General features: G+C 39.8%; 1 protein-coding gene across 1 annotated transcript in view; it reads right to left on the reverse strand.

Moving 5' to 3' along the window:
* Window positions 1-2,681: 2,681 nt before the first annotated feature.
* Window positions 2,682-20,332, reverse strand: part of LOC133605660 (protein O-mannosyl-transferase TMTC2-like) — a 58,358-nt gene continuing 40,707 nt past the window's right edge. Inside the window, exons 3-12 of the mRNA XM_061958899.2 lie at window positions 17,317-18,124; window positions 15,918-16,032; window positions 15,014-15,099; window positions 10,948-11,132; window positions 9,805-9,883; window positions 9,410-9,531; window positions 8,793-8,874; window positions 6,094-6,208; window positions 5,969-6,032; window positions 2,682-3,048 (exon numbers count right to left, since the gene is read on the reverse strand). Of these exons, the coding sequence (XP_061814883.1) occupies window positions 2,857-3,048; window positions 5,969-6,032; window positions 6,094-6,208; window positions 8,793-8,874; window positions 9,410-9,531; window positions 9,805-9,883; window positions 10,948-11,132; window positions 15,014-15,099; window positions 15,918-16,032; window positions 17,317-18,124 (1,848 nt within the window). The 3' untranslated portion in view covers window positions 2,682-2,856. The remainder of the gene's footprint in view (window positions 3,049-5,968; window positions 6,033-6,093; window positions 6,209-8,792; window positions 8,875-9,409; window positions 9,532-9,804; window positions 9,884-10,947; window positions 11,133-15,013; window positions 15,100-15,917; window positions 16,033-17,316; window positions 18,125-20,332) is intronic.

The raw sequence follows: 20,332 nt of genomic DNA on the forward strand, positions 1-20,332 counted from the left end.
AAAGTGCCGCTCCATCGCGCCTGCGCTTTCAAAATAAGAGTCTCCGAAAGCCTGCGCAAACAAGCTAGCAAGCTACGGAGTTTGCCGCCAATGTATTTCTTGTAAAGTGTATAAAAACGAATATGGAAGCTGGACATATAAGATGCCAAAAACCAACCACTTTCATGTGGTATTAGACAGAAAGGAGGAACATTTTTTCTCCTCCATTTGAAAACGTGGACGCTATCAGCACTACTGTCTGATTACAATCAATGCAAGTCATCAGAATCAGGTAATACACCAACTTATATTCTTGTCTTCATGAAAGAAAGGAATCTATATGTGTTAAACATGCATGTATATTCATTAAAACACTATTAACATGTAAACAAAAACGGCAAAAAAATAAATATAAATTATATACTGTATATATCAATGTATATATATATATATATATATATATATATATATATATATGTATATATGTGTGTGTGTGTGTGTATGTATAAATATATATATATATATATATTTATGATATGTGTGTGTATGTTACTCATCAGTTACTCAGTACTTGAGTAGTTTTTTTACAACATACTTTTTACTTTTACTCAAGTAAATATTTGGGTGACTACTCCTTACTTTTACTTGAGTAATAAATCTCTAAAGTAACAGTACTCTTACTTGAGTACAATTTCTGGCTACTCTACCCACCTCTGACAATAACTCATACATACCGTATTTTTCGGACTATAAATCGCAGTTTTTTTCATAGTTTGGCCGGGCTCCAGTGCGACTTATATATGTTTATTTCTTTTTTTATTATGCATTTTCGGCGGGTGCGACTTATACTCCGGTGCGACTTATACTCCGAAAAATACGGTAGTAACACTGGCGAGCAGTAGAGAATATGGAGGAATTTTTAGTCCAGAACATATTTTGCCTCATTCATTATTGACGTATTTCTTGCCACTTCATGTTGTATTTTTTAATGATATTTTCACTTCATTTTCTCATATTTGGTCCCAAATACACAGCACACCAAATCTGATTGTTTTGCCCTCAAAGGACAGATCTGATTTTTCTTGCCAGTCTAAATGCTTCAAAGCGCATTAGATTCAGGCCACATCAGGCGGAAGTCCAAATCCGATTGGAATGTGATCTTTTCAAATGTGACTTAAGTCTAAACGCAAGCCGTCTGGACTTTTTCGTCAGCTTTGGGCGAGCTACGTCATTTGTGTACTCGGGGGGGAAAGACGCAGCCCGCCAGCACAAGTGGATACTTTGTCACAACATTCGGTTCCGGTGAGTAAAGTCTGTTTTCGAACGCCAAATTTTCAGTGCATCACTAGTACGTGACATATGAATATATATTTTGATTCCTAAGAAATAGCGATTGTTGAAGGACAAGTGAGTTGAAGAGTAAAGCTAAGGTCGATCCTCGCTGATGTCCATGCCTCTTCTACTTGACAGCCATAAAAAGATTGTAACCCTTCCAAAGATATTGCACAAAATATATACATTATATTACTTTTATTTCTTTTCACGTAAAAAAACACTCATTTTTAAGATGTGGCAACCATATCTATGAAGAGATCGCCTGAAACTGAGTTGGCCATACTCTCTTTATACACGACTCTGTGCATGACCACATTTACCATTAAAAATGGAAAAGTTTGGCTTGTTTCTACAACAATTGCCAAAGTGACGATGGCTTTCACAAGTCCACAAAAACAGCATTAATTAATAAATTAAATTTTAACGTGATCACATCCATGACTAGAAACAACATCCAGTGCCTTGCATAAGTCACTTCCCTCTCACTTTTATCCACATTTTTTATTACCTTACAGCTATTTTCCAAAATATTTTAATCAATAATTCCTGCTGAAAATTCTACTAAAAATAACCCATAATGAGAAAGTGTGAAATGTTTTCATTTTTTTCTAATTGTTTGCAAATTCAGTAAAAAATAAAAATAGTTGAAGCCGCAGTAATGGTGATTTTCGTTTAACATGCCACTTTTGTGATATGTTGTGCAGAATTGTTTGAAAAATGTATTTAATGCATTTTGAAACACACAACTGAAAGTTAGGAGTGTGGTAATGTTTGATATTAAACATGAACAAGGTTTGTTTTTAACACACTTACAAACAATTCAATATAATTTACTCAACTTTATAATTCCGTTTAGCCAATTTTGAGCCAATTGAATACATTCAGGAACCTAAAGAAGTCTGTGATATTGTATGCGTATTTAATTTTTAAGTTTTTCATTTTGAAGAAATTTGGAAACATTTTTGTCACTCTGTTATTGTGCAATATTTTGTGTACATTTTGCAGTTGAAAATTAATTTAATCCGTTTTTTTTAATGCAACCGGAACCTAAAGTAACAGTTGTGTGCTACTGTACGCGCATGATTAATATTTCTGTTTTTCATTGTTAAAGAATTTGCAAACCATTCAAAAACAATTGAACTACTTTATCATTGCGGGTAATTTTGTGTCAAAAATAATTAAGTGGAAAATGACTTTAACCCACTTTGGAATGCAGCTGTATCTGGACAAAGATAAGTGAGTGTGATTACATCTGCATGAAGCTAATTTGAATTCTTAGCGGGCACAAAAGGCGTTCAAACTTTGGCACCATGATCTGTTTTTTTTTTTACAGTCACAAGTAGTCCAAATGCACAAACATGTTAAAAGAGCCCACAGAGTCACTTTCTTCATTTCAAAACCTCATTGAGGTCCGCCATAACAAATAAAATAAAAAATTCAGTGGATTTCACGACTTCATAAAACGAGCAACGTTGGTTTGAGTCATCTGCTGATTCACGCTCTGGCAGACCACAAACGTCCTTTGCAGTACTAAAAAGGTTGTCACGGAAGTTCTTCCGTCTTCCTGGTGACCAGGCCTTGCCTCTCCATGATGTTCCACAGCTTGCGTAGGTTAGAGCGGGTGATGGCGTCATCAGGTTTGAGCTCCAAGGCTCTCAGGTAGTTGCTCTCGGCTTCTGACAGTTTTCCGTTCAGGTGCAGGATGGCGCCGAGGTTCATGAGGGCACCCGGGTACTAGGAATATAGAAGAAGTCATTGTTTTATAACATCAGTCCCTCCAAAATTTATTTGGCTTTTTTTGTGATTGTCGCAGCCTAAAATGGCAGAATTTGCGACAGTTTTTTCAGAATGTTTCGACAAAAGTTACAATGTTTTGAGGCCTATTTTTTTATTTGTTATTGTTTTAAATGTTCCTTGTAAACTTAACCGAAAAAAACATGAACTTTTTGCATACATTGGAAAACAAATACTCTATTAATGTTTTACTCGTTTTATACCACAATAACTTAAAATAAGACACTAGATGGCAGTATAAGCACATACTTATTTTATTACCTGCATTGCGTTGGTGTATTCCCAACACAATTTCTATTTCTACTGTAGGAGAACTTACATTCAGAGGAGAAGTGCTACACTTCTGTGTTTAGATACCAATTTCGAGCATCAATTACAAAAAATGTGGATTGTTATGATCATGGTTTGATTGACAAAGATGTTTGGTAATGTAATCTGTGACATTTCTACCTGAATAAATTATTCTGATATTCTGTACATCGCATGTTGTACAGGTTAATGGTATTCATATCGCTGCATGACAATGTCTTAACCTTCTCTTTTTATTAACAAAGTAATGTTCAGCCTGCTAAACATTCTGTAATTGCTGACTATCAACCGGAACAGGTTATAAAAGCATATACACAATATTTCAGCCAGCCAGAAAATGTCCACCCCTATATTCCTCAACTGATATACTCACACTTATTTAGGTAGAACTATCACAGATTACATTACAAAACATATTTGACAATCAACGCATGATCATAATGTAAGACATTTTTCATTTTGGTTAGTACAGTTGGACCGAATGTGACGCGTAGCACTGTTATTGTTAAGCCGAAAGTGTGTGATTGGTTTGAGAAGCGGCGCCTTGACATATTTTGACAGAGCTAAAAAGTGCCTCTCAACATCCTGCCTATCGTCTTTCCTTTCAGCTGAGCTTTAATTCCAGCATGCCAGCAGGCATTTGCGCCAGTGATGACGTCTCACGGCAATCGTGGATGAAAACTGTCTTATCGGGAGAACGACTTGGCATGGTTATTGGTAAATGGTCTGTGTGTGGGGGTCATCCTGGTCGTGGAACTGTGGACTAGTTCTATACTCTCTGCAGGGTCCTTGAGGGTGCATGGTTGTTTACCCAACCAGTCTACATGTGTTTTGTGGACTTGGAGAAGGCATTCGACCGTTTCCCTCGGGTAGTCCTGTGGGGAGTGCTCAGAGAGTATGGGGTATTGGACCGCCTGATTGTGGTGTTCCGCCGCCTGTATGATCAGTGTCAGAGCTTGGTCCGCTTTGCTGGCAGTAAGTCAGAACCGTTTCCAGTGAGGGTTGGACTCCGCCAGTGTTGCCCTTTGTCACAGATTGTGTTTACAACTTTTATGGACAGAATTTCTGGGCACAGTCTGAGTGTGGAATGGATCCAGTTGGGTGGGTGCAGAATTAGGTCTCTGCTTTTTCAGATGATGTGGTCCTGCTGGCTTCTTCTGGCCAGGATCTTCAGCTCTTATTGGCTCGGTTCGCAGCGCAGTGTGAAGCGACTACAATAAAAATCAGCCCTTCCAAGTCCGAGTCCATGGTTCTCGCCCGGAAAAGGGTGGAGTGCCATATTTGGGTTAGGGACGAGATCCTGCCCCAGGTGGAGGAGTTCAAGTTCATTGGGGTCTTGTTCACGAGTGAGGGAAGAGTAGATCATGATATCGACTGGTGGATTGTTGCGGTGTCTGCAGTGATGCGGACCCTGCATCGGTCCGTCGTGGTAAAGAAAGAGCTGAGCTGGAAGGAAAAGCTCTCAATTTACCGGTCAATCTATGTCTATCCTCACCTATGTTCATGAGTTTTGGATTATGACCAAAAGGACAAAATCACGGGTACAAGCGGCCAAAATTAGTTCACTCCGTCGGGTGGCGGGGGTCTCTCTTAGAGATAGGGTGAGAAGCTCTGTCATTCGTGAGGAGCTCAGAGTAAAGCCACTGCTCCTCCACATCGAGAGGAGACAGATGAGGTTGTTCGAGTATCTGGTCAGAATGCCCCTCGGACGCCTCCCCGGGGAGGCATTTAGGGCGTGTCCAACTGGTAGGAAACCACGGGGAAGACCCAGGACAAGTTGGGTAGACGGTCTCCCAGCTGGCCTGGTAATGCCTCGGGTTCCCCGGGAAGAGCTAGACGCATGTAAGAGCATCTGTTGAGATCGTGTTGTTGTTGGTAAATGTGAGGTGATTAGAGCTTATCGTCATACTTCAACATCTCTAACATGTCTAATGTTGCCTCTTTGGTTAGCATTGCAAAATGAAAATATGTTCTTAGATGCCTTACCCTGGAGAAATAAAGGGTAAATATATAAATGGAAAGTAAATGTTTATAAACTATATTAACCAGAAGGCTTAGCGCTGTGGACAGGAACCGGAAGTAGGCTTGAACTATGTAGAAGGATGATTTTATTACTGTTTGATCAATAAAGAGTTGTTCTATTGCTAGATGTTGTTGTTCCACCTTCGTCTACACAAGAAAAGAAACAAAATCAAAAGTTTTGATTAGTTAGTTGATGTGCGGGTTCTTAGGTGCCACTTAGAAACAAATTTGATCAAAAATCATGCTGTGGGCTTTGGACAAAGTCGCGAGTCTGCGTATACTTAGCTGGGATTAGTTAAATTTGCAGGATATCCTGGAGGAACTGTGTTATGCAGCGTTACAGCGCTAACCAATAAGCTAGCGGTATCCGTGGTAACAGGTCAAGTGCAGCAGAAAGATAAATGGCGGTAGCTTCCTGCTAACTCTCAATGACCTCCGAGACCAAAGCTTGCCTTTGAAGGGACTAATTCACACTGATCATGGGGCAGGATGTGACCGTACCCTGCTTCCTCCACCGAGTATTACTTACGTCTGGTCTGAGGCCGGCTGCTCGCTGGTACAGCCGCTCCGCCACCTCGTTCAGACTGGCCTGTCTGTGTAAAACAACCGAGACGTAAAAAGACAACACGTTTGGAAAATGTGTTTTAAGCAAACCTGAGCATGTGTGCTGCACTGAAGACAACGTCAAACTCTGAGCTGTCCAACTCGGCCGCTCTCTCCGCCATCTCCGCCGCCTCGGGGAGTCGCGAGTGCTCCAGCAGGAACTGCCCTGCGGAAACGACAACAACGGAGGACCAATGGAGATGGCGAAAAAGAAGGGAGCTACGCGGGAAAACGAAGAGGAAGGAGCTGTGATTGTTGCGGCGCTTCTTCGATATTTGAACGACCTGAAAGTAACGGCCACCTGGCTCTCCAAAAACAACTTCCTGTCCCTTTCGGGACTGCAGATGAAGCCGCAGATGTGAGGAAGAGGAGAATGCGCTGGAGGCTTTGAACATCCATCCATCCATCCATCCATCTTCTTCCGCTTATCCGAGGTCGGGTCGCGGGGGCAGCAGCCTAAGCAGGGAAGCCCAGACTTCCCTCTCCCCAGCCACTTCGTCCAGCTCCTCCCGGGGGATCCCGAGGCGTTCCCAGGCCAGCCGGGAGACATAGTCTTCCCAACGTGTCCTGGGTCTTCCTCGTGGCCTCCTACCGGTCGGACATGCCCTAAACACCTCCTTAGGGAGGCGCTCGGGTGGCATCCTGACCAGATGCCCGAACCACCTCATCTGGCTCCTCTCGATGCGGAGGAGCAGCGGCTTTACTTTGAGCTCCCCCCGGATGACAGAGCTTCTCACCCTATCTCTAAGGGAGAGCCCCGCCACCCGGCGGAGGAAACTCATTTCGGCCGCTTGTACCCGTGATCTTGTCCTTTCGGTCATAACCCAAAGCTCATGACCATAGGTGAGGATGGGAACGTAGATCGACCGGTAAATTGAGAGCTTTGCCTTCCGGCTCAGCTCCTTCTTCACCACAACGGATCGATACAGCGTCCGCATTACTGAAGACGCCGCAACGATCCGCCTGTCGATCTCACGATCCACTCTTCCCTCACTCGTGAACAAGGCTTTGAACAATGGAAGGAAACATCTCTCCATTTAAGCGGAGCTCACATAGAGATGGAAGATGGGAGATAACACGCAGCCCAAACAAATATCAGCTAATACGCCAGTCTGCCAGATATGGAAGGGAACACAATGGCCACCTGGGCAGGAGATAGCACCGCACGATTGCTACAGCACACATCAGGCACACTTGCTTGACTTAGGATTTCAAAGCAACTTATCCATCAAATTGTGCACTGTAAAAATTACAATTGATTTTCGGTGAATTTTTTTTTAATTGGCCGCTCATTCGCCATAATTTTTCCGTAAAAAACACTAGTACTCTTTTTCCATGGACAGCGACACACTCTAAAATCTGTGGATTTTACGGTAAAGAACTGGCAGCTCAGTCGCTAGATTGTTACCTTGAAAAAACAGTGATATTGTTATTCCCATTTACTGTACAGTAGTACACAGTAATAACAATAACCTTGGATTTGTATCCTGGCAGAACAGTCGGCAGAATTTGACAGTAAAAAAATTTAACATTTTTCAATTGACCGTAATACACAGTCATAGCAAATATTACGATAAAAAACTGTCCGTTCTGTAGCCAGAGTTTTACTTTAGAATCAGTGGTACCTTTTTTTTTTCATTTACACTAATACATTTTTTAAAAACAGTAACTGTAGATTTGACTGCAAAAACCTGACAGCTTATAGTCACCAGATTTTCACCGTAAAAAAACAACTATCGTTTTTTTTTCATTTACAGTAATACACAGTAATGATAATCGTAGATTTTACAGTAAAAAGTGGCAGCACAGTCGCCAGAATTTTACAGTAAAAAAACGTGGTACTGCTTTTCAATTCACATTAACACTGTACAAACAACAAATGCAGATTTTACGGTAAAGAACTGGCAGCTCAATCGCCTGAATTTTACCGTTAAAAACAGTGGTATTGTTTTTCCATTATCCGTAATACACAGTAAAAAACAATAACCATAGATTTTACGGTAAATTACTGGCCGCTCAATTGGCATAATTTTAGCGTAAAATAAAAAAACAGTGGTATTGTTTTTGTAATTACAGTAGTACACGGTAAAAACAACAACTATGTTTTACGGAACAAAACTGTCAGCTCTGTCAACAGAATTGTACAGTAAAAAAAACAGTTGTAGCGTTTTACCATTGTAAAAGCAAACCTTATATTTTACGGTAAAAAACTGGTCGCTCGGTCGACAGAATAGTACCTTAGAAATAGTGGTACAGTTTTTCCTTACAGTAATATACTGTTCAAACAACAACCTAAACTGGCAACTTGGTCACAAGATTTTTACCAAAAAAACAACTGTGGTAATGTTCATCCATTTCCAGTATTCCATCCATCGTATTTTCTACCGCTTGTCCCTCTCGGGGTAGCGAGCTGGCTGGAGTTTATCCAAGCTGCAGTCTGGCATTTACAGTAATACCCAGTAAAAACAATAACTGTAGAATTTACGGTAAAAAACTCAGCACAGTCACCAGAATTTTAAAGCACAAACAACTGTAGATTTTACAGTTAAGAACTGGAAGCTCGGTTGCCAGAATTTTACCGTAGTATTCACAGTGTTTTTATTCCAAACCACATTAAATAGAAAAAAGGTACTGTAAAATTCTGGTGATTGAGCTGCCAGTTTTTTACAGTAAAATCGGCTTTTTTTTTACATTGCAGCTATCGAGTGATTGTGATGGAGAACGTCTGATAAAATAGCTCCAGTTCTTACCGTAGTGCATGTAGCAGTTTCCCCTCATGGGGTCCAGCTCGATGGCTCTCAGGTAGTATTTTCCTGCCTCTGTGGTTCGACCCTGTGAGAAAGTATTGTTTAGACGCGAAGTAGATGACATTCTAATTGTAAATATGTTACCATAGAAATGCTTACGTACGACAACCGTGAAAAAATTCCAATTACCCTCCTCTTTTGGGAGAATAGGTTGCTTTTAAAGTGGTTTGAGAGTCAGGCTTTGCTACACATCTTAAAATAGTAGCACTTTTAAACTGTCTGAATTTTATCAGAATTGCTAGATGTTGACACTTTGAATACAGGTTATTAGACGTACTTAAAAAATGCTCCGGTGAAACATAGTACAAGACGCCACTTTGACCTTTCCTCCCAGCGCTTGACTCTATGGACAACACGTGTAGCTAATCGAATAAGGAAGCCCAGTAATTTAATAGTATGGAAGTGTGTCCACTGGGCCCATTGTCCGGCGTGCGTCCAATCTCCGGTGCCTGAAGCCCCCGTGGAGGAGCGAGGCCTCTATGGCTGTTTTCAAGTTCTGGCAGCATGCCTGGACTACATCAAGTGGACCTGAGTTCATTTTAGATCTGCTGATGTCTCACCATGATGGACAGCAGCTTGGCATAAGTGAGGTGGGCCGGGATGTGGTCCGGTTTGGCCCTGAGGGACTCCTTGTACCAGTGGCCTGCCTCCTCCAGCTTGTTAAGCCTCATGTAGGCTTCTCCTACAGAGAAAGGAGATGTTTTTCTGGTGGGAAACACTCGCTGAGCAGTTGACTTCAGCATGACATCACTTTGGTCCGTCCACCTGACTAAACACGTCTTCTAGCAAACATCTCACTAGAAGCTTCTTCTCTTGTCATCAGAGCTTTAATAACAACTAGTCGGGTCTGATTTATCCCCCCGGATTATCTTCATTGTTTGGAGCCACAGTGATTGCTTTGGCAACTGATCGACTATGTTTGCTTTTAACGCCAAGCAAAACAAAAATGACGTACCCATCATGTTGAAGAGGCTGTGTGGTGCAAACTGTCTGGGCATCCTCTGCACTGCCTCCTTGTAAACAGAAATGGCCTCCTGTAAAAGAAGGAAACATTTCACTGTAAAATAAAATATATGTTTTACAGTAAAAAACTATCAGCTCAGTTGTCAGAATTTTATCGTAAAAATAACAATGGTACCGTTTTTCAATTTACAGTAATGCACTGTAACAACTGCGGTAGATTTTATGGTTAAAAAATAAAAACTGCCAACTCAGTCACCTGGATTTTACTGTAAAAATATCAATGGCACCATTTAATTTATGCTAATTAATTGTAAAACAAACTGGCAGGTCGGTCACTAGAATTCTAAAGCAAAAACATATACGGTACTGTTTTTTAATTTACAGGATTGAACTGTAAAAACAACCATCGATTGTAGGGTAAAGCTGGCAGCTCAAACAATTTTACTGTAAAAATAATGGTAGTAACTTTTTTTATTTTTTTAATTTTCAGTGATGTAGTGTAAAAACTACTGCAGATTTTACGGTTTAAAAAAAACCTGGCAGCTCAGTCACCTAAATGTTACTGTAACAATAACAATGGTAGTGTTTAAAAAATGTTTTCAATAAAGCATTGTCAAACAATCATAGATTTTAAAAATAACACTTGTAATAATTGTTCAATTGTACAAGCGACCATAGATTTTATAGTAATAAAAAAAAAACTACCTGAAAGCTCAGTCACCTGAATTTTACTGTAAAAAAAACACATATATATATATATATATATATATATATATATATATATATATATATATATATATATATATATATATATATAAATATATTATTATTATAATTTTTTTGGTATTGTTTTTTTATTTTATTTATTTTTTTACGGTAATACACTGTAAAATAGACCATAGAGTTTAAGGTAAAAACGCTGTCAGCTCAGTCACTACAATTGTACTGTAAACTAACAATGGTACCGTTATTACATTTCCAGTAATTTGGTGTTGAAAAACACTGTAAATATTACAGTAAAATTCTGACGACCGAGCTGCAAGTTATTAATTGTAAAATCTACAGATTTTATTTTTACAATGTATGCACATTGATAGTATTTTATAGTTAGTGGTACAATACGGCGCACACTGACCTCCTGCTGGCCCTGCTCGTGCAGCATCTTCCCCAGGTTGTACAGGCAGCTGGTGACCGAGCTCTTGTGGGTGTGAGGGTCCTTCAGGTTCTCGTCAGGAATGTTGGCACAAGTCACGAAGGTCCGCTTGGCCTCTTCCAGGCTGCCCCGGTTCATCAAGATGATGCCCGTGTTCAGGTAGGCCGCTGCAACAGTTCATTAAAATTCTTAAAAAGATCCTTCAAATTTCATCACTTGCATGACCAAATGACAAAAAAATGTCCACTTCCCATAAACTGCTGTAAAAATACTATATTAATGTATTTTTCAGTCTTTTTAATCTGTGACAGAAATGTGCTATTTTTTTATTTTTCAAAATGCAGTTATTTTTAGAGTATATGGGCATGACATTGAGTTGCATATACTGTATTATTTTTTTGTCAGATGAACAACATAAAACTCACACTCAAGGTCCTCAGTACAAAAAAATGTAACTTCCCAAAAACTACTGTAAAATATTTTTTTCTATAATGAATGCATATTTACATAGATGAAATACATTTTAAAGTGTATCCCTCATTATTATATTATAATAATAATAAGCCCTGAGTTGTGTCAGTGATTAGCAGAAATATTATTGTACAATTTACATTTACAATTTTAATTTCAAAAACTCAAACTTGGGTCCCCAGGACAGAAATGTCTACTACCCAAAATTGCTGTTATAATATATTTGTTTACATGTTTTTTTAAATTGCATATTATAATTGTAAATAAATAAAACAATTACTACTGCGGTCTAAAAATACATGTAATAAATACGTGAGTGTATGTAATATATATATATATATATATATATATATATATATATATATATATATATATATATATATATATATATATATATATATATACATATATACACATTGTCATTGAGTAATTTGCAAAACTTCCTATACTTGTTTCTTTAAAAAAGTAGTGTGTGTATATATATATATATATTAGAGATGCGCGGATAGGCAATTATTTCATCCGCAACCGCATCAGAAAGTCGTCAACCATCCGCCATCCACCCGATGTAACATTTGATCAGAACCGCACCCGCCCGTTGTTATATATCTAATATAGACGATGCAAGGCATTAGTGAGGTTATAAAGCTTTTGCCTGTTAAAGAAAGGAGACTGATCCAATGCAGCACAGACATTCGCGTGCCACGCTGTCACGACCCAGACGCATACCAGTGCGCAATCATATGGGAGCCGCGCTGAGCGCACCTCCAAGCGCGTCTCGCTGCCGGCGACGGCCGGGTATGGGCCTGACGCTCCAGCGCCATCCATTTTCAGGGCTAGTTGATTCGGCAGGTGGGTTGTTTCACACTCCTTAGCGGGTTCCGACTTCCATGGCCACCGTCTAGCTGCTGTCTATATCAACCAGGGTGAGCCCCACCCCTTTCGTGAGCGCACTGCGCGCGGAGTGACCCCTGTTACGCGCCCCCGGCAACAGGGGTGGCGGGCAGGTAAGCTGCGCGGGCAGGTAAGCTGCGCGGGCGGAGCGCGCGGAGTCACCCCTGTTACGAGCCCCCGGCCACGGGGGTGGCGGGCAGGTAAGCTGCTTACCTGCTGTGCGTGACGCCGGCCGCGGCGAAGGCGGACGAGGCGGGGTGTCGGTGCGGTGGGCGCGGTGGTGACCCTGGACGTGCGTCGGGCCCTTCTCGCGGATCGCCTCAGCTACGGCTCCCGGTGGGGCCCTCTCGGGGGAAGGGGCCTCGGTCCCGAACCCCGGCGAGGCGTCCCTTCTCCGCTCCGTAAAAGTGTCCATCTCTTTTTTTTTTTTTTTTCTTCTGTTGTGGCATATGCTGCAGGTGCCTGCTCGTTTTTCGTATGTGGGTAACAACATTTAACTATGTATATATATTTCCGAATTGGTTTAACTGCCACCCGCCTGAATCTATTTAAAATCTAATTTTTTTAAATAATTTGAACCACCCGACCCGACCCGCGGATAAAATCAAATTTTTTTTTATTTCATCCGCCCGATCCGCGGATAATCCGCGGACTCCGCGGTTGTGCCCGCAAACCGCGCATCTCTAATACATACATACACACATTGCTATTAAGTAATTTGCTATATTTGTTTCTTTAAAAAGGCTAAAAAATGTATACATACATTTAAAAACAAAGCTGTTATTCATTAGTATTAACATGTATTTTATTATCGTTTTGCCATATTTTCAATCATTTTGCCATATTTTCAATTGTTGCTCCTTATTGTACAATGTACTTTGTTGAGATTTTTTCAAGTGTCTAGAGTCTTTTAATTAGTTTTTTATAAAAAACAGCTAGCAACAAATCTAGCACCTTTTTATGGTGTTATTATAAAATGTACTCGTGTTTAGAGATTATTTTTGTCCCTTAAAGTTCCTGACTGTTGCTCTAGTTGGAATTTCTCTCTTTAAAAGCCGCCACTGTCCTCTTAATATTTGCACATTTTGGAGATGGCTGTCCGCGGGTATATCTGCAATATATATTAAAAATACGTCCACATCGCAGACATGCTTACAACACTCCAGACAACAACGTGCATTTTTTTGTATCCGGTTTCGGCGCCGCGATTTTTGGTAATCAAAGTCTTTTTCGGTGGTCGAGTTTTTGGTACATCATTTTTCAACAGTGTGCAAATAATAGGCTGTGTATATCAACTCATACTGTAACGACCAGCTGGTGTTAATGTTTTATGTTCATGTGGTTTTGATTTGATGTCAGTTTTTCCCATGTTTCCAAACACACTGTCCGTACCTGAAAGGTGATTGCCGGAAAATTAGGAAGTGTTGTTGTGTGTCTGGGGAAGAGCAGACTCACGAGACAAAAGTGTTTGCACGAGAGGTAAAAACCTGTTGGAATTGTGCCATTTATTATCATGAGAATGGTAATAAAAGTTAAAAATAGCGTCAGACTTTGTGTGATTTCTTCTGGGGGCTACAATACATTATATTATTATAATTTGTGTTCAAGTTTAAAAAAAAAACTTACCGTAATTCCAAGGTGTGGCGGTAATAAAATGCAGTGTGTGTATGTGTGTGTATATATATATGTACATTATGTATATATACACAGTATATGTATATATTTATATTTATCTATTATTATTTTTTTACATTTAAAGGTCACCGATGTTTTATTAGAAAAAAAAATGCATAAACTACATTTGAAGGTGTATTTGCATATTACAGTATTATTAGTAGGCCCTGATATGTGTCAAAGATTGACAGTAACATTTCAATGTTTTTCCAATGTGAGTTAAAAATAAACTCTCACTCAAAGTCCTCAGGACAACAAATGTCCACTTCCCAAAAAATATTATATCTTGATATATTTTGTCAACATATACAAACCAAATACTAAATCAGTATTGGGGATTGTAATGCTGTAAAGGCCACTGCACATGTTTGATAGTGACACATCCTTATAAAAAAAACAGTAAATAGTACCAAAAAAAATTGCTGAATAGTTTTTAATAAGGGTTAATTAGTTATGATTTTGTTTTTATTAAAGCGGATAGTCCAAATTAAAATGTCACCATAAATGATTGTATTCATTAAAATATGTCAATACTGTACTTAAAAAAACTTTTTCAACGGAACATGTTTGATCATTAGAGAAAAACGTGTAACTTTTTTGTGTAGATTAAATTACAGGGTAATTTAAAGAACATATCTTTTGGTAAAGTCGACTTATTATTTTTTTTATTTTATTTTTGTCCTGTCCAGCTTCTCAGGCAAATCATATAGTTGATGTAGATGCCAATATCGGCTGTTCAGATTTACTTTACAAAAGAGAAGTGTAGGATACTTCTCTTGTTGCCTTATTTGTATTTTACTTTATTGAATGTATTTATAATATCATTTGGTGCAGCCGGGCCGGAGCAGGAGGGGATAGAAAGAGAAAAAAAGGAAGACAGAGGGGGAAATTGGGTGGACAAGAGTCGACTTATTATGTTTATACGGCCAAAGCTGCTTGGAAATCTGAGAATATTCTTCAATAATGTTAGCATGATAGTATTTATCAACGCTACGTTGTGTTTCCTTACACGCCAGCGTGGGCCGACTCCCGATAGCCTTTTTGTAATAGTGAAGGGCCTCGGAAAACCTCTCGTTCTCCTGCAGCAGCAATCCCCTGGAAGAAAAGACACGAGGCAAACGTGACGCATCGTTCCTGCCCGTCAAAGAGGCCGTCTTTTAAGGGGATCTGCACTTTTCTGCCTCATTGTGCCCGTCGTTCACAATCCTTATGTGAGACAAGAACACACATTTTTTTCTTTTCTCTTAGACTTAGACTTAGACAAACTTTAATGATCCACAAGGGAAATTGTTCAAATTTCGCTCTAAATAATGGAAAACTGCATGATAGCTCATCAGGAGCACAAGTGTTGTGGTGAAAGATACAACTATCCCAACAGTCAGATTCCCAGTGAGAGCGGACAATGTAAGTGAATGTTTTATGTTTCTATTTTATTTTGTTTTTCTATGTTTCTAATGGCTTAATGTTTTACTGCAGATGGATTTGCTTATCACACAGCTTCTAAAACTTGTAGCTCATCCTCTGTATATTCAGACTCAAAAACATATAGTTCTGAATGATCATTTGTCCCAAAATAGTCATTAGAGGTAGCAAACACAGAACATGCTTTCCATATTGTTGTTGACGGAAGTATAATGCTTGTTGCTATGCGCTCTGTGAAATCAATACGCCCAGGAAGTTCCTGTAATGACCAAAATACTGTAAATATTATGTTATCATGAATGTTCTTCTTACTACATTACAGCCTGTATCTATAACCAGAGGGCCTTATAGGCGAAATAAGGAAATAACTTTTATGTTTAGCCTCCTCTAGCAATTTTTCACTCTTTAGAATGCACAAACAAATACATTGTATTCCTGTGGATTATAGGCAACATTCCAAAAAAAAAATGCAGTTGTCTTTTAATGCTCACAGGTTGTATAGCATGTCGGCCATGTTGCTCCTGTAGTGTAGGGCGTTTCTGTAGGCTTTCTCGGCCTCTGCCATCTTGCCTTGGCTCTTCAGCACGTTACCCAAGTTGCCCCAAGCTGCAGGAGACATCGACACACATTGTTACGTTTTAAAAACTTGGGGATCTCCCGATCAACATTTTTAGCCTGCGATCTCGATCTGATTTTTTTTGGCCTAAGATCCAATTCAATTTTGAGTCCAGATCCGATACATAATAGATAGATTATAGAAGTGAAAATGCTCTATAGCAGGTGACTAAAGCATATCTTATTAAATGTAAAATTTACTGATATTGTTGTAAAAATATAACATTTGTGGTATTGAATGCTACATACAATTATTTTAACAAAATAAAGTAGCTAGTGCACAATAACTTAACAAAAGCTATTGGCTCCCATTTCAATCATTTGGGGTTTGTCCTCAAAGCCTTCTTATATTCAGAGACTTACTCACTGACTCTGTAAACAGTAATAAAAAATTTAAAAAATCCATCTAATCACTTTAGTATTATTTCCATGTATATACTGACACTATACTTGGTATCGATATTATCAATCTCTAGCTCGATCACCCCTACTTTACATTGAAGCTTTAGTGGTTAGCATTTGGGGCGACGAGGCTGGATTGGTGAAGTGGCCATGCCAGCAACTTGGGCGTTCCAGGTTAGATTCCCGCATTCGCCATCCTAGTCACTGCTGTTGTGTCCTTGAGCAAGACACTTGACCCACCGTCTCCCAGTGCCACCCACATTGGTTTAAATGTAGCTTAAAGATGTAGATAATGGGTTTCACTATGTAAAGTGCTTTGAGTCTCTAGAGAAGAAGCGCTATATAAATATAACTCACTTCACTTCACATGCTCAGCCATTCCTTTTCCTCTAGTCCTCCAGTGATAATCACTCAATCAATCAAAGTTTATTTATGATACTTGGAACAAACTTAGTTTATTTTCCACCATATTTATAATTTTTCGCCATGGTTAAGGCTTAAGGATAAATATCTTAGAAACGGTTTCGCACTGTGGATAGACGATGCATTTGTTGCAGCTTGCTCTCAAATCCGAGGCGGTGTTCTGGCAAGGCTTGCACCCTCCTGGAATTCATGCAACTGCTGCAAGTTTATAAGGAATATGGAAATGTAATTGTGTCAGCCTGAGCGTGCATCCCTTTTGAAGGACTCTTTCACGTGAGTACAATCTTTAGCATGTAAAAACTAGAGCACAGCTGTGGTAAAGATCGTCTGGACTCAGCTGTTCATCAGCCGTTCAGTTAAGAAAGGTAAATATCGGCCCTGATCTGATCGCAGGATCAGGACATCTCCAGAGAAAACTAATTTAAGATGCTAAAAAAATGGCAACCTTACCTTTTGCAGGGTTGACACTAATTCCAGACCTGTAGAGCTTCTCCTCGTTGCTCCAATCCTTGTTCCTTTCAATGGTTCTCAGCCCATTCAGGAGCACCAGCCCCAAACAAAAACCCAACAACAAGGCCTTGTGGCCTCTTCTCTTGAGTCTAACATACAAAGTTCTTGCACCGGTGGCCACCAGTAAACAGAAGCCGACACTGGGAATGTACAGAACCCTCTCCGCAATGACGAAACCCACGTAAAAGAACATGTTGGACGCTGGAATAAAAGGTAGCGATAGTAAGGCCAGTGAGAATATCACAAGGTTTTCTGTTGGAGGAAGGGACATCCGAGGTGGATCAATGTGAAGTCCACCTGAGCCATTAAGAGTCGTCTTTGGTGGGCAAAAGTCAGTGTTGTGGTTCGTGTCAGGGGCGTGGTAGCCGTTCCCGTTGGCGACACAATCCCCATCCTTTCCTTTAGAGGTAGGGCCGTGGAAAGCGAACCAAGCCAGGAGAAGGAACGCGCCGTAAAAGCTGAGCGTGTGAAGGTTCCTCCAGTCCACCAAGGACCTCACTAAAGGCACGGCGTCCATGGACCAGTCGAAACTGAGCTTATCCGGGCAGAGGAGCAGCCAGGCGTTGGCAGCCGGCAGGTGGAGGAAGGTCAACGCCCGAGTGAGGAGATGCGGGGAGTCCGCAGCAGGGTTGTCCGAGTTGGAGAAGTTGGGAGGCTTGTTGCCCATCCAGTAGATACGGGCTGAGAGCAGGATGACGCCCCAGCTTGCCAAAATGCACAAACTCTGGAGAAGCTTCGGGTTCTTCTTCTGGAATGGAACACAAATCATGCAGAGAATCAGTTGCCAGGCAACATATGGTGTTGCCATATAACGAGACAATAATGACTGTGTGTTGAATGATCCATGTATGATCCTTTTTCAGTGGATTGTAAAGTGGGATGGGTACCTTTTTCACATTTGAACCGATACGTACCAACTCCTGCTATGTAGGAATCGATACCCATACTCAACGGTACCAATTTTCTGTACTTTTGTGTTCATATGATAATAATCGTCGCCATTGGTTTGTCAGTTAGATTGTTAGCATAATAACTGAAAAAGTTATGTTTGGTTGTCCATAGAAACTTTCAGGAAAAGTCAGATATGGGATAAGAAACGATTAGATGATTGATTGACTGATTCGGATAATTTCTACTAAGTTCGGTCATTCGGTTCATATCAAACATTCTGTTGATTTTTGCAGTACCATGTAACCAAAAGTGGAGCGTGAACAGGTCGACTCTTATTGGCTTTTGTTAGGGATACTGCCTCCATGTTTGATCGAGTTAGTATATGCTAAGAGCTGATCGTCTTGATCGACTTGAAATTAATCACAATCACATAATCTCCCAGCTCTACCTTATGTTTACATTAGGAGTCTAATAGAGTGGAACAACTGATTACATTTCGGGGCTGATCGGGATAATTTATATTATGTTACCTTATGTTTACCTTACAAGCTTCAACTTCTGTGTGTGTATTGGGGTGCCTGGAAAAAATCGATTCACATCTAACTCTTGATTCTTATTGACAACACTTCTGAATATTTTAAAAAAAATATGTTTTTACAAGCCAATTTTTGCGTTTGCAGCCAAGAGTAGCTTGTGTAACCAGGTTTTATTTATTTACCAAATATACTGTGAGAATCGGTTTGAATCAACACAATTCTCGATCATGCCTTGTTTGCTTTGTAGGCATGAAAAATTACAAAATTACTTAGGCACTCCACTACAAATACGCCTGTTTACCCGCCAAGTGCTTAAGTCGTTAACGAGTCACCGACCGGACGTGAGGTCACGTTCAACAAAGGTATTGAAATTTGGAACCGTTTGATTTTACGTGAATTGTTACCCGACAGATTTCAATCTGTACCAATAATAGTAACGAATTCGGTACCCATCCCCTATTTGTCAATCTATAAGCTGTACACTGACTACTCTACTTTCTATATATATAAAAAAAAATGCTTGCTGCTAATTAGGGTCCATTCAGCAAAACAGTGGACTTCTCTAATGCGTCCATGTTTTAGTACTTTGGTGGAGTTGAGGTACTTCAGGGGGTTTTCTTGGGTGGAGTGTGCCTGCTAATCAGCTTAGAAGTCATTGTGTTGCCATGCAGATGCTGTTTACGTCTCATAAGAGCATTAATTCCGCCGAGGTCGCCTGTCACGCAACACTTCAAACCTCTTACTTCGTCGTCTTCTTGTTATACATGCTGATGAGCTTTGAGCTGTTGCATGAACTCATGTATTATTTTCCATAGCGTGAACTTCATTAAGACACAGCCTCATGCAAAAATACTGTACTCGTAGCAAAGTACGAAGGTGGTCTTTGTGTGGCGTGATATAGATGGTATACTGTACAATATAAATGATAGAGTTTTTAATACTACCGTCATGTCTTGATAATGCATGTTGATGAGAAATTCTGGCTGTGTCTGCAAATTTCACCGCGACAAGCCAACAACGGTGTCCTCAACTCAATGTAGTATCCTTGCTTGCGAGCTCGTGGCTAACGTCCCTACACAGTGCAGCCACTAAATCACTAATCCTCGTCTCCATAGCGGCAAATCAACTAAAGTTTTTTTTACAGGTATCACTGGAGGACTAGAGGATGAGGAATAGCTAAACATGCTACACTACACACCGTAGGACGATACAAAAAGCGATGCTAACTGCTAAGCTAGAGCTCTTGATTGTAAAGAGAAGTGGTATAGTATATATAGTATATAGTATGGTCGATACTACAGTAATTAAATCAACAGTTTTTATTATCATAAAAATGTTTTTGTTTATATTATCAGAGCCAATAGTAGTTTTTTATTTTCTTTAGTTATTTATTATAAATATTGTACATTTTAAAAGGGAATAAGGCAATAATTCAAATAATCCTGTCTTTTTGTCTGATAATAACTGTGTTAAAAATGTAATCATTCAATAATGTTGGAAATTTGAAGTATCCGTATCAGCATTGGTAT

The sequence above is a fragment of the Nerophis lumbriciformis genome, linkage group LG05 (assembly GCF_033978685.3).
Source record: "Nerophis lumbriciformis linkage group LG05, RoL_Nlum_v2.1, whole genome shotgun sequence".
NCBI lineage: Eukaryota > Metazoa > Chordata > Actinopteri > Syngnathiformes > Syngnathidae > Nerophis > Nerophis lumbriciformis.